General features: G+C 32.4%; 2 protein-coding genes across 2 annotated transcripts; both read left to right on the plus strand.

Annotated features, from left to right (window-relative positions):
- Positions 1 to 2780: 2780 nt before the first annotated feature.
- On the plus strand, positions 2781 to 5053 carry LOC141665366 (pentatricopeptide repeat-containing protein At2g13600-like). Its single transcript, XM_074471352.1, has one exon. It carries the CDS (start codon positions 2807 to 2809, stop codon positions 4607 to 4609), a length of 1803 nt encoding a protein of 600 aa, XP_074327453.1. The 5' UTR covers positions 2781 to 2806; the 3' UTR covers positions 4610 to 5053.
- Positions 5054 to 7961: 2908 nt separating this feature from the next.
- Positions 7962 to 15512, plus strand: LOC141692597 (uncharacterized). Its single transcript, XM_074497519.1, has 2 exons — positions 7962 to 8169; positions 14656 to 15512. The coding sequence occupies exons 1-2, from the start codon at positions 7962 to 7964 to the stop codon at positions 15510 to 15512; spliced, it is 1065 nt and encodes a 354-aa protein (XP_074353620.1).
- Positions 15513 to 15746: the final 234 nt, after the last annotated feature.

The raw sequence follows: 15746 nt of genomic DNA on the forward strand, positions 1-15746 counted from the left end.
AGTGATACGATATAAAATGCAAACTTAGATTATCATACAACTTACTTAGGGTTGTCAATTTGACTTAGTCTTGTTATAGTACATGCATGTTTTGCACAACAATACCCAATATCCAATTTTATCATTATCCGGTCAAGGATAACTTTTAATGGAATCAATATATATTAATTCTCTTATAGAAATATAATGACTTCAGATCTAAGGACCATTACATCATTATCACTGTGAGAGCTACTTATGACACAACAGACATGTAGAATCTCACATCGGGTATGTCCAGCACCATGTACATTTACATATGCCTGTGTTTTTTACTTTAATATCACTATACCTATGATCAATGAGATGTGATCATCAGTCAGCAAACATACCAGTCACAATACATAATTATTGTCCCTTAATAATAATACTCGAATAGGGACCTTTAGGATTATTGATATCATTCTCATAATCTCATTTCTAAGTCACATACTTAGAGATATAGAATTGCATACCATATTCCAAGGACATTTATTAATCTAACATTTATATCGCAGTAAATTAAGAATTAATAAATTATAAAGAGAATAATCGATAAAATATAAACATTAATAATCCAAATGTATTAAAATAAAATATCATAGTATTGTCTTTAGGGCACAAACACTAACAATATTTGTGTATTCTGCAGCATTGGATGTAGACATAAATTTTGATCCTGAACCACAAAGTGTGGATGAATGCCGTCGAAGAAAAGACTGGCCAAAATGGAAAGACGCAATCCAAACATAATTAAATACATTGCATAAAAGAGAAGTATTTGGACCTGTTGTCCAAACACCAATTGGTGTGAACCCTGTTGGGAATAATAGGTATTTATAAGAAATTGAAATGAAAAGAATGAAATTATGAGATATAAAGCTCGACTTGTAGCACAAGGGTTTTCTCAAAGGCCTGGCATTGATTATCAAGAGACATATTCTCCAGTGATGGATGGAATTACTTTTCGCTTGATATTAGATATGACATCTAAAGAAAAATTGGAAACGCGTCTTATGGACGTCGTTACTGCATGCCCATCTGGTTCACTTGATACTGAAATTTTTATGAAAATCCCAGAAGGGTTAAAACTGGATGAGTTCAAGAAAACTTGTCATATATACTCTATTAAACTTCAAAGATCATTGTATGGACTGAAACAATCTGGTCGTATGTGGTATAACAGACTTAGTCGTTATTTACAAAAGAATGGGTATATTAGTAATCAAATCTCTCCATGTGTTTTTATAAAAAAATCACAATCTGGTTTTGTGATATATGTGGATGATTTAAACCTTGTAGGAACAACTAGAGAGATTGATGAAGCTGTCATATATCTAAATACAGAGTTTGAAATGAAAGATCTCGGAAGGACAAAATATTTCCTTGGTATACAAGTCGAGCACTTGTCATTGGGAATTTTCCTCCACCAATCTAAATATACAAAAAAGGTTTTGAACAGATTTTACATGGATAAATCTCATCCATTGACTATTCCAACGGTGGTTAGATCTTTAGAGCCTGATAAAGATCCATTTCGACCACGAGAAGATGATGAAGAGGTTCTTGGTCCTGAAATCCCATATCTAGGTGTAATTGGTGCACTTATGTATCTTGCAAATAATACAAGGTCAGATATTGCATTTGCTGTGATTTATTGGCTAGATTTAACTATGTTTCGATGGACAGACATTGGAATGGGATAAAATATATATTCCGTTATCTTCGTGGAACAACAAACTTTGGACCTTCTCGAAAAACACGACAGCTTAGTTGATTGGATATGCAGACGCTGGATATTTTTCAGATCCTTATTTTGGTAAATCAAAAACTGGATATGTGTTTACATATTGTTGTACAGCCATTTCCTGGAAATCTACGAAGCAAACTACAGTGGCAACCTCAACAAATCACTTAGATCTCATTGCAATTCATGAAACCAGTAGAGAATGTGTTTGGTTGCGATCTATCATCAAGGATATTTGGGAATCATGTGGATTACCAGACATCACTAGAAATCCTACCATTATGGTTGAGGATAACATTACATGCATTGATCAACTCAAGGAATGATATATCAAAGGAGACATGACAAAGCACATTTCACCAAAATTCTTCTACATTCATGAGCTTCAAAAAAATGGTGAAATTGATGTACAACAAATTCGATCATGTGACAACCTTACTGATTTATTCATGAAATCATTACTGAATTCAACATTTGGGAAATTACGACATAACAATGGAATGCGTCGACTCAAGAATTTGTTTCAACAAAATTCAGAGAATGATTAATTTTTTCAAGGGGGAGATTGTACTCTTTATTCTGCGTCAAAGTTTTTATCACACTGAATTTTTTTTGATAATAATTTAACGAGACAATCTATGATCTATACCACAATGACAATCAAAGAAGAGTGTTGTGAATTGATTTGTCACATGGTCAAACATTGTAATAATAGGGATAAACTTAAGGTATATTATTTTTACCATGTAAATTAATTACATATCCTCTTTTACTTGCTATAAATATAACTTGAATGTGCGAAGGAAAATTACACCGAGCATTCTATCTTTTATGCTCTTTCTCCTATTTATCTTGCCCTCTCTTCGATAAATATAATAATTATTTTTAACGGCTCTTTTATTGTTATTATGGTCGATATTTTATAACAGAAAGTACTTAATATAATAAGCAATGGCATCAATTATATGTACACAAAAACGTAGTATATTTCTTAAAAAAATGAGATTAAGTTGAGCTAAAATTTTCCCCATTTTTTCTCATATGAATTCATGCAAAAGCACCTTCAACCCAAATTTTAATCTCCTCCTCAAATTGCTTCGCAGCAAAGTCCCAAACACACCAGTATCTTCATATATCACACCAACTTATCTCAATTCACTAATTAATAGATCTTCTAATTACAAACATGCCACACAAATCCATTCCAAATTCATCACTTACAACTTTTTATCTGTTTCTTTTATCTTTAATAACCTTCTTAACTTATATGCTAAATGTGGTCATTTTAACAAAAGTCTCACATTGTTTAAAAATATCCAAGATGAATATAAAGATGTTATTACATACACTTCAGTTATTACCCATTTTTCTAAATGTAGTGAATGTTGTAAAGCTTTGATCTTTTTCAAGAAAATGACGAGTTCTTGTGTTTTGCCTAATGAGTATACTTTTTCTGCTGTTTTGCCTGTTTGTGGTGAAATTGGGGTTGTTTGTAATGGGGAACAGGTTCATTGTTTGATTTTGAAACATGGGTTTGTGTTGTATTTGTTTGTGGGTAGTGCATTGGTTGATATGTATGGTAAGTGTGGTGATATGAGGTTGGGAAAGAAGGTGTTTGATGAAATGTCTGAGAGAAATCTTGTTTCGTGGAATTCGATGATAACTGGGTTTTTGAGGAATGAGATGTATGATGATGCAGTTGGCGTGTTTAAGGAAGTGGTTGGGGTGAAATGTGTAGTGCCTAATCAAGTTACGTTTTCAAGTGTTTTGAGTGCTTGTGGTAATATGGGTGGTTTGGATATTGGGAGGCAAGTTCATGGAGTGGTTGTGAAGTATGGATTGGTTTCGGTAGCTTATGTGAAGAATTCTATTATGGACATGTATGTTAAATGTGGGTTTCTTGAAGATGCGTATAAGTTGTTTCGAACGATTGAATATAGAGATGTAGTTGCATGGAATGTTATTGCGCTGGGATTTGTTCAGAAGGGGAAGTTTGAAGTAGCTTGGAATTTTTTTTGGGATATGAGACGTGAAGGAGTATCTCCTGATGAGGTGTCATTTTCTAGTGTCTTACATGCTGTTGCAAGTATTGCAGCATTGGAACATGGTTCCTTGGTCCATAATCAGGTAATTAAAACTGGTTTTGGGTATAATTTATGCACCGTAAACTCATTAATTAAAATGTATGCAAAATGTGGTAGCTTGGCCGATGCTCATCGAGTCTTTGTTGAATGTAAGGGTAGAAATGTGGTAACTTGGACGACCATGATATCTGCCTTCCAGCAACATGGTTCTGCATATCAGGCTATAGAATTGTTTAAGAATATGCTTGAAGAAGGGATTAAACCATCTTATATTACATTTGTTAGCGTTTTATCTGCGTGTAGCCATACTGGCCGAGTTGATGAAGGATTATATTACTTCAATGCCATGAGTGAGCAACACAATATAAATCCTGGTCATGAGCACTATGCTTGCATGGTCGATTTGCTTAGTCGTGCAGGTCGATTGGGTGAAGCAAAGAACTTTGTAGAGTCAATGCCAATTGAACCAGGTGCATCAGTCTGGGGAGCTCTATTTGGGGCTTGTTATAGATTTGGGAATCTTGAAATGGGTGTAGAAGTTGCTGAGAGGCTCTTCGAGATTGAACCTGATAATCCAGGAAATTATGTATTGCTTTGTAATATGTACACACGTAATGGACGGGCAAAAGAAGCTAGTGAGGTGAGAAGACTAATGGGATCCAAACGGGTTACAAAGAAACTGGGTACAGCTGGATTGACGTTAAGAACAAATACGCATATGTTTACAACAAATGACAGAACATATAATAGGACCAATTAGATGTATGAGATTTTAACAGGTATAGGGAATTAATAAAGAAGAAAGGTTATGTGGCTCAAACTGAATATGCAGTTAATGTTGTGAAAGTTGATAATCGGAGCTTGTGGCATCACCGCGGGAGACTGAACCTCATTTGAGCTTCTGACTTTCCCTTGTGGGCTCTAATTAGGATTAAAAAGAAATCGTAGGACTTGTGATGATTTGTACATTCTTGAAGTTATCTTTCCAAATTTAAAAGGGGCATCATAGTGAGAAATATGAAGCGTTTTCATCAGTTCTAGAATGGATTGTGTTCCTGTAGGGACAACTGGTGACATGTGGCATAGACATTTTTCAGGCCTGAGTCTCCCTTAAAAAAAATTCTCCTTGTTAGTTTTTTCTTTTGCTGGTTGCTTATGTTGTGGCACATTTCATGCTAAGAAAAAATATGCTTGCTTGATATGGTTATTAGTTAATCACTCTCATACAAGTTTGACGTCCTCGAGTCCTTGCAACTGCTTAAACTACATAGAGTTTCTTACTCGGTACTGGTTTATTTTTTTACCGTCAACTAATCTTCCTCTATTTCAAGATTCTACTCCATTTATTCTTTCAAAAAAATTGTGATTGTAATGAATGTCATTACAAAAGTTTATGACATAGATCTTTCACTGTCTAATATATCTGGAGGTTTAAATTTGTTATGGGCTATATTAATTTAGTGCAAACAAGCGATGAGTATGAAGTTCATAAAGACAACTGACTTCTGTAGTTGCGATTATTATATGATCAGGGAACACACTCGACAACACCTAATCCCCATGAGAAGTCTTCACAAGAATTTGGTTATAACATCTGGTTAGTTTGTCTTTTCATACTTTCTGTGAAAAGATAATTATCTGCACCTCTTAAGATGCCCATGGAACCACCACAATCTCTTAAAATATAGGAACTATAGTAATGTCACGCACTTATACTTGGGGCTATTAGACATCGTAGTGCTAACTGATCATCCTTGGGTTTTCTTCCTGTGAAATATGCATGCTGCTTTCAGAAGTATCAACGTTACTGATATGTTTCTCTTATCTCCCTCCAACCATTTTAGTTTGAAGTCTGTTTTTTTCCTCAATCCTCTCACCTTCATAATATTCTCTTGGTCTCCCTGTATAGACTGTAGAAGGTAGTACAGATCAACTAGAGAATATTGCTGCATAAACCTTTCCAGAAAGGAAAACAACTATGCACTGACTATTTTTTAAATCTCGCACTCTTCGTTTTAAATGTGTTTGGTTTATGCCTTAATTGGACTAGAACTGTCTATTATTCATTATTCTGGCATTGATACTCAATGCTGAAAAAAATTCTAATTTATATTTAACGTGGTCTATCTATGCTTGTTTGTTTTATTTTCTAACTAAGAATCTTCTTTCAGCTTATTTAAAGAAGTTGCCTTTTACTAGTGTGATGCTGGCTAGATCTTCTATTGAGAAATGGGTCGTACCCTTTCTGATGTATGTAATTATGTATGTTTCTTTCATTTTAATTTGCCTGCTTGGTTTTTATATTTTGTGTTCCGCCTGGTTGTACATAATCTTGACTTGTCTTTCGCCATCTTTTTGTTTCTATATTTATTTTTACTTTTACTAATCTATCTCTATGTTTCTAGTTGTCTCCTGTTCATTCTTTACTCTTTAGAGCTAATTATCAGAGTCAAGCTCAATCACTAAGGTTATTGGATATCAATTTTTGAAAACTTAGTTTCCAGCAGGGTAAAGAAATTTGGTTCATATATTAACTTTTTTGGCTTTGACTGGGTCAATTGTTATACTGGCCACCGGCACCTACTCTTTCACACACACACACACGCATTATTTATATATGTTATCCTAATTTTGGCAATTGTATTTAATTTTTCCACAGTTTTTCCCTTGATGTGGTTCCTTACCCTCTTATTTGATATATTTATCAATTATTATACATCTGATTCAACCTATCAGTATCATTTATGCTCATGATTAATAGGGGATCAGATCACAAATTAATGGTGAATGATGTGATCAGTATTATTACTTGATTTAGATATATTTCAGTTTTGTGGTGATGCACATCAGCATGTGTGCTTTATTACTTTACATCTGTTTGCTTCCTGAAAGTAATGAAATGCATGTCAATCATAGGTAATATATGAGCCTAACTACTTTTTTTTGCTGACCCATGCGGCCATACAGATGCATGCATCCATCTTAAAAATAGTTGTTATTGCGCTGTCCTGGCCTCCCGGAACTACTAACATATCTGTTACTTTTTCTAGTACATAATTACATTGTTTTATAAGATAATTAGAGAATTGATTTAAATAGCAAGAGATTTACACCTAAATGTTTCCTTATTGACCGAGTTTATCCAAGTACATATACAAAAAGGAAAATAAGTTTGTTTTGCCTTGATAAATATAGTGATATCTGTTGTGTTGGCTGAAAACATCCAAAAAGTATTTGGCAAAAAACATTTAAAAAGTATGTTGCATACCTAAAAAAGATCAATTGTAAACAATTTCAATACCAATGCTGCAATCTGACTATAAATTTGGCTAATATTTGATTTCTATATTTTAACTTAGATTCCTAATAATTTGCACTTCCCTCGTATATTATTGTAAAAACTTTTGTAACATGCTAATATTAATATTTCTTTTTCCTTTATAATTTTTATGTTCTCCAACAGCAATGCGAAGGAATATCACATATTGATCTTATGGTGATGTGCAAATAATTTTTGTTTTAGAATGTTTTGGGATTTTTAGCTGTTTTCTTTGTTCACCTTTATCCTTCCTCAGGATGCATCTTCCAGTGAGCTGAAGAATAAAGCCCATACAAGAACAGTTGTATCTTGTAAAGCATAGATGCAGAAGAGGTGAAAGACTAATAGATAGCATCTGAAAATCAATTAAGATATTTTTTAAAGAATAATCCTATTAAATAAGGTTATCGTTTGTTTCCTATGATGAATATAGAAACATGTTCCATTCTGTTGATTACACGCTTATTAGTTACACTCTTGCATACTGCCAAATATATAGAAACTCCTTTCTAGATATGTTGGATTAAAAAATGCCATCTTGCTCTTAGTTGGAGCAGTAAATCTATTTGTTTTCTTGCCATTGCATCATGTGTCAAGTTGGGTGATGTCTTTGTTCTTTAACATCAAAAACTAGTATCATCTTTCTATGTTTCCTCTCTATAATTATCTACAGAATCTGTTGCCTCAGCTCAATATGCCAAAGTACAGGTGTTCGGTGTAAAGATTTTGTAGAACCAAACATGGTCTTTAAATTAGAGCGAATCCTTTTTGTAATCAAACTTATAGAGGTAACATGGCTTTTGTGGTTTTATTATCTGGTAATAAAGATTGTTCAGCTGTGTTTATAGAAGGCCAGTATGGTGTAGTTGCTGCACCGGGAAAAATGAGTCCTGCTATCTCTTTAATATGCACTGACACTGGTACTTGTATGACAGGACAAGAAAATGTAACAGAAGAAAGAAACATTAGCAAGGAGAAGTTATCGAAAAGGACAATGACAGGTAAACTTAATTGATATCCAAAAAGTAAACTTGCATTATAAATTTCAGTTTAGTCCAAAATTAAGTTTTAATGTAAAAATTTAAAACATCAAGTGATATGGAGCTCATGATATGTCATTCTCTACCGATAACAATAATCTACACTATAAAGATTTTCTCTATTATATTAAATATTGTATATGCATTTTAGAATGATAAAAAACTCTCTGCAGTCTGCATTTTCAGTTTTTGGCATTGCATTAACTTTTCGTCAATTGATATTCCCATATTTGGTAAGAACAATATAGTTGACATCCCAATAGTCCTTGGTCTTTCATGTCATCTGATCTGTAAATAACTAAATATACATGTACATAGCACCAGTAATCTCCGCAGCTGAAACCCTCTTTGTTCGATGCCTTCCACTCATTTCCTTAACATATTTATTGCTTCTCTACCTGGATCTCTGTCATTTCGAGAGGTGTAAATTTCATTATCTTTATTTAAGAAAATCAAGGAGAGATTTAATACAATTTAATGATGAGGGGACCTTCATCGAGTAGTATTGTAATAGTATTATTTTTTAATTATATCATGAACAATAATGGCATCACCCACTTATTTGATATCTTTATTTAATGCCTAGTCAAGCCTACGTTAATTCTGTGTCATGGGTAGGCATACATTACTAAAAGGAACTAAAATGCTACACTAAATTATATTGACATGGTTCGGAACTTAATTGAATTCCAGACATGCAGGATTAAATCTAGCATAACAGTTGTAGTGACTGAAAGTTAGTGTAGTTTGGGTATTGAGGGTATATGACGGCTGGGAAGCAAGTTACCACTACTTCCTCTTAGCTATGTTCATAGGATTATCATGGGAAGATGAAGGTTCCCCAGACCTTGTAGCGGTGTTTTTAGTAGTTTGGGCATTTAGGGTATAGGGAGGCTGGGAATCAAGCAATCACTATTTTTCAGTAGCGGTGTTTTTAGGATTATAGGGGGGTGACAGTCCCCCAGCCGTTGTAATTAGATTGCTTTTTATGTTGTAGTTTATTTAGTGTTTGTTACTGCACACCTATTTTTATGCAGACTTTATTGGCATCGACATTGTTTATGCATTTGAACATCGAAATTTTCTTCTTCTCGGTTTTTATAATTTTTCAAGATTTTTGTCGCAAGGCGTGAATCTTTGCCAAAAATAGTCTCTCCATGCTGTGGTAAGGTTTGTGTACATCTCCCCCTCTCTGATCCCTACTTCCAAGTAACACAAATTGACTATGTTTCGTATGGTTTTTATAACTTTGTTTGAGGTTGTGTTGACAAGTATGTCAACTGCATAGTTCTTTTAATTGTATATTACATAATTTAATCATTTTTTTTATAACATTGAAATCAAGAATATTAGTTCCTAAAGACACGATAAAAGATAAGCACAAGTTGGTTGGTGTGTGCAGAAGCTTGGCAGTATGGTATTCACATTCTTACAGACTTGCCATATAAAAAATTAAGATTTCATACCCTCAAGGTCAATAATATTTGTTGTTATCATAGTGGTCATGTGAAGTTTACAGAGAAACAGATACAGTTGCCTCTCCAGATACTCTTAGGGACTAAGAAAGGAGCAACTTATGCTCGGGTCCAATCCAACTGTTGAGGCTCGCGCAGCCAAGAAGAGGGTAATAAAGACAATGTCAGGACTTCATCTAATCCAAAGGGGGGGGGCTCACTGGTATTAATCTAACAATATCCTCTGTTCTTCCCATATCTCTTCGTCGGTTTGTCAAATGTTTATTATTATTATTCTTGCTAACCATTTCTTAAATGCACTCTCCAGGTCTAACATGACGTTATTTTTAAAAAAAACAATATGAGAGCCATGCCTATTATACCATGTTATACTGTATGCGTATCGATTGGTAAAAGGTGTTAATCAAGATTTATTTCCATATGCTATCAGGTTGTTTTCATGCATGGCAATTTATGGAGCAGCATTATGTAAGAATCAACCAAAGTGGGGTGGCTTTCTAATGTGATTGCTGCAGGCTGATAAGGTGCCAGAGGCATATATACCACAGTCCATAGCCATTTTTTGGTTCAAGGATTCTTCTTGTGGCAAAAGAAAAATAAAATTGTATAGACCATGTGAGTGGCATATGAAGTTCCCAGCCTTCTATAGATCCTATTCTGTCATTTCATAATTATAGAGGGCAATTTAAGCTGGACATCACACATGCACCAAAGAGGAAAGACAAGTGTGTGTTGGAAGGGCAGTGGGACCCAGGTAGATAGCAGAGAATCCCTTACTGGTTCAATGGTGGATCCATGTGGCATCAACCCATTGCTCTAGATTAGGTGATTTGATGATACCTCACTATATCAAAGCTAATCACCCAATGAAACCAAACATGTCCCTCCACAAAATAAAGTATTATCCTATATATCTCACTCGAAAGTAAGGGGATCAAGATGCCGAAAACTAATAAGCTTAGAAATGATTTGTATGAGAACAATCACCCCCAAATAGAAAACTATTGATATCTTCTTCCCTACCCAGAAAGTGTGTGAACAAACAGACATCCAACCACTGTCCTCTTTCTCTTGCTCGTTCAACCAAATTCATTGGGAAGTACTACTTTAATCATGTTCCTCATTAAAATGCTTAAACTAATTTTGGTTCGGAAGCATTTTCGCTGTATATAAGGTCAGTGGGCCCCACATCCTTATCTATAGAATAAAGATGTTGATTTGGTTGTCCCCTTCTCCAATAATAAGATTATGCCATCCACATAATATATTATGCCCTGCTAAATTTGCTCTGCCTTCCAATGTTGCGTTGTGTTTTCAGAGTGATGAAATAAATATGTATGGCAGAGATAACATTAAAACCATTCGTGGATAAATGAAAATATTTTCATTGCAATGTAAAGTTATTGTGATGAAGCCTGTGTATGTCTCTGGTGTATAATAAAGCTAACAAATAAGGACAACAGTTTTTTTAAGGTCTAAACGTCTAATAACAAGACACCTTTGTTTGATCTCTTAACTTCCGTCAATACTCCAACTTTCAATCTCGTGGTCTTAACTTCAGTTAATACTCAAACTTTTGATATCTTGATGACAAGTTAAGTCAAACTCCAGATTTCTTGGTAAAAAGATAAGTTTGATCTACAATTGGGACAATGAGATGCAAGATTTTTGTGCAATGAATTTCCATTTTTTATGGGAGTGTATGGTTGGATAAATATGCATCTATCTATACTAGAATATTGTCTGCTTGGAACAACATGTTGCTAGAAGCTTAAGCTCCTATAATTTACTAAAAATGCCGTAATGTCTCAATATCTTGTCGTCGTCCAAAAAGGAATACTGTACCGTAAGTGTACTTGAACTATACTAACAATCAGATTTTAGTAAACAACATTTTTCCATCAGGTGGGTTTAAAAAGAGGAAAGTACAGCTCCTTTTAGTCTTTCACATGAAATATAATCAAAGTTAGTTAAGCACCTCTAACTGCAAACTTGAAAAATGCCGGTCCCAAAATTGTTCTCATGAGTTGTTATCATCTTATTCATTGTTTGTTCGCTAATGAAATAGGCTGCTGGTATATTAATATAAATTTCTTGTTTGTTCGCTAATGAAATAGACTGCTCGTATATTAATATAAATTTCTCGAATGAATTAACGATATGGATTATTTGAAAATATTTTTTAATTTTTTTTCAGCATACGTAACATTACTCTCACAACTTATATATATAATTACAACTTTTATTAATAAATGGAAAATAAATATAATTGTTTATTAAAATACAATTAAAAAGTTAAAACCGAATTTTGCACGAAAAGTTGACAACTACAATATATCAATTTAATAATCGACATACCTTTTTAAAAAAATTGTAACGTACGAAGAAGTTGAATTGAATTAATTATTACTCGTGAGTGTTGGTTTTGGGTAAAAGAACAGTCCACTTCTGTAGAATTAAGTAAATATTTAATGATTTGGATGTGTATTAGAGTAGAACGCAGATGGTGAAAATTAGATTGCAATTAGCATATTAAAAACATGGTGAACACTTATACTGATGTTAAATATGTTTCGCATATTACTTTTACAATTTTAATTTTACAATTTTGAGCATGATGGTTAACCTAATATTAATTTTGAGCTAGCTTTTTTGATTATATTAATCTTGATTGCATGATTTAACAAGAGGTCACCTTTGTGGCAATTTATCCACTTGAAAAGATTAATGTGATAAAGCAAGGGACAAAGTCACCATCAAAATAATTAGAATGAAAAGCAGAGCTGTCCACAATTTTTTGATACAGTTGCTAATAGTATTCCACAAATTTGTTCCCTATTTAAATAAGTTTGATTTTGCCTGGATTGCCAATATTTAGTTAGTTTTATGGCCACCATTGGAAAAAGTAATAGGATAAAAAAAAACGAATTTAAGTAACTAATTCATCTAATTTTTTATATATAATTTAACGGCATGTTAACTAAAACTTTTTTAATTGCACAATTCAACCAGCACTTATTTGATATAAATATTGAATATATATATATATATATATATATAAATATATATATTAACACCCAGCAACTGACAAAACAAAGTAAATATAATAATTGGTTAAACAAATGAGAGTGATAGTACTCAAATAAGAGCTCTTTCTAAATTTAATTTGCTTTTCTACATCAAAAATAATATGAAATATTAGTTTATTATATGTAAACTCATTAATCTTTTTGTGATACGTCCCACAAATTTATAAAATTTACATGATAAATGATATGGTTTAAAATAAACTTATATATTCTACATATTCTACATTTAATGAAGTCGAAGACATAAATAAAAATATTATACATGTTAGAATAATCTTGATTTAACACTAAATGAAAATAAAAATCCAATCACCCCGCCAGTATCACAATGTAGTCGAATTAAGCAAAGGATAGATGACAATGCATGTTAAGCAACAGGACAAAGCAGACAAGTACAAAACTATAAAAGTGTGAGAAAGACCTTAACTATGGTTGGGTGCTTGGTGTAGTTTAACTATTGTACAGATAAATAAAAGACAATATAATGGTTTAAATAATATTATATGCATTGGTATAAATTTATATAATTAATTATGTATACAGTTGTTGCAAAACATAAATAAGGGGGAATTTTTGGCTGTTAACAATATATTTTAAATATATAAACAAGTAAAACATTTCTCATTCAATTTCTTATAGTATTAGTCCAATAATTTGAAATTAAAAGAATATAATATATATTTAGTCGAGTTTAGTTTTTAACTTCAAATTAAATTTTACTAGATTTCTTGAAGCTTTTAAGCTTAATAAATATACGACTTAGAACTAGATTCGTTTCGCAACAACTTTAAAGATTTAGGTATATAAGTGGTTTAAAATGCTATATAAGGGTATAAAAATTAATAAAAAAAATTACTTATTCACGAACACCTATTAAAATTAAATAATATAGTAATTGATTTCTTTTCAATATTTAATACATTGTCATTGAAGCCGGGAATTCCCGAAAAGAAATAGTTTATTGGTATTTAGTTATAATAATATGTATTTAACATGTAATTATATTATATATTTTTGGTCTTGTTTATTACAATAAACTCTAAAATATTATATGAGTTAATTGAGTTTTTATTAAATTGGTAAAATATTTCATAAGAATTAAGGACTTGTTTTGATTTGCACATAACATGAATTTGAAATTAAATTATGGAAAACTACTTATATTCTGCATGCATAAAAATATTATAAAATTTATTATTTTATAAATTATTTTTTGCAGAAATTATTATTTTATTCAAAATTTTAAATATTACTTATGTACAACATTACAAAAATTTTATAATACAAAAAATGTTTAGATTGTGAAATTTTTGTTCAACTTGCAGAACATACTTATTCTACTTATTAAACTTAAATTACCTTCAACAAATTTAATAAATTAATGATATTTATAGAATATATTTCATAAAATTATTTATTTTATAGTATTTTGATTATAAAATATACATGATCTCCGATTAGGTAAATGATATAAATTGTAAAGGGAAGAAAATATGTCTCCAATAAAATCCTAACTTCAGACGGTGTTTGCGTATTTCTAATTCTAGTTATTATTTATCTTAAAAAAATTATGATTCTTATCAGATAATTCATTTTAGAATAGATTGAGATAAATTATATGGAAAATATAAATATAAATATAAATTTATTTAAATAATCAGAGTTTTCTTTTACTCCTTCGTATCATTCATACTTAAATTTGTAACTCAAGCACTCCCATTTTAATAATAATATTTTCTTTACGTATAGCATTGTTTTTAAATATTTGTATTAATTTTTAATGTTATATTTAATCATATTAATCTCCATCTATTTAACCAACGTATCAATTCACTCATATCTAAAAGTTGAACTGTTTGCCTACCAAGGTTAGTTTGCTGCAGAAAAATATGGACGTCAACCCAGTCTGTCAAGTCTGGAGGAAACAGTTGAACATATCTTAGGCTCATGTGACTTGGCGGTTCAATGCTGGCAGCAAATTATCCCTCAAGTTCTTTTTAGTGGTAATATGAGTTTCTATCAGTGGTGGCAAAGAATTCTGGAGGTCTGTGACAATGAAAAAAGAGCACAAATTGCCGCAGTGTGTTGGTCGCTTTGGAAAGCTAGAAATGAGCTAACCTGGAACAAGAACTTTACTCGTTTGAATGTCGTTATTGCACAAGCAAAGCAATTTCTTCTACAATGGAGTATAGCCCAGAAGAGTAAACCTCAATCGCATTTTCCTTACTATGTTGAGGGAGATGGTCAGGAAGTCTGGGTTGCACCACAGATTGAATACATGAAGATTTCGGCGGATGCAGCGGTGTTTAATGAGTATAATTCTACAGGGTTGGGTCTGATTGCTAGAGACGATAACGGGGAATTAATTCAAGCGAGGACACAGTACAAGGCTGGCATGATTTCGAGTACAATGGCTGAAGCGTTGGCGATAAAAGAAGCCCTCAGTTGGATCAAGGCGATGGGATGGAGCAAGGTGTTGGTGGAGTCAGATTGCCTGATAGCCATCCAAGCAATCCGTAGTAAAGCTCCTCTGTTCTCACCGTTTGGTCAGGTCATTCAAGACTGTGGTAAGATGTTGGAGGATTTAAACACAGTATCTCTGTTTTTCGTTAAACGGTCTGCTAATATGGCGGCACATGAGCTAGCTCGCTTGTCATATTTTTTTCCAGATCGAGTTTTCGATTGGATTTCTATTCCTATTGGGGTTAAAAATGTACTGAGAAGTGATTTATCAATTTAATAAAATTTCTTTGTTTGTCAAAAAAAAAAAAGAAGTTGAAAATTGGTTTGACTAGGCCTTGTTTTGAAAGAAAAAATACTAGAAAAATTAATTAGGTATTTTTTTTAAAAAAAACTCATAAATTAGATCTATATCATCCAAAACGTATGCATATTTAAAATTAGAAAATTTAATTATAATACTCCATCCGTCCCTCCCATTGTTATCGTTTCTCGAAGAGTGTCCGGCACACAT

This window comes from Apium graveolens, chromosome 1 (genome assembly GCF_009905375.1).
Source record: "Apium graveolens cultivar Ventura chromosome 1, ASM990537v1, whole genome shotgun sequence".
Taxonomy (NCBI): Eukaryota; Viridiplantae; Streptophyta; class Magnoliopsida; order Apiales; family Apiaceae; genus Apium; species Apium graveolens.

Bases quoted from the DNA above. Each gene is read 5' to 3' on its own strand.
- LOC141665366 (XM_074471352.1), top strand. From the start codon at position 2,807: ATGAATTCATGCAAAAGCACCTTCAACCCAAATTTTAATCTCCTCCTC.
- LOC141692597 (XM_074497519.1), top strand. From the start codon at position 7,962: ATGGCTTTTGTGGTTTTATTATCTGGTAATAAAGATTGTTCAGCTGTG. The intron at 8,170-14,655 runs GTAAACTTAATT...AGTTTGCTGCAG, and splicing joins ATCGAAAAGGACAATGACAG to AAAAATATGGACGTCAACCC.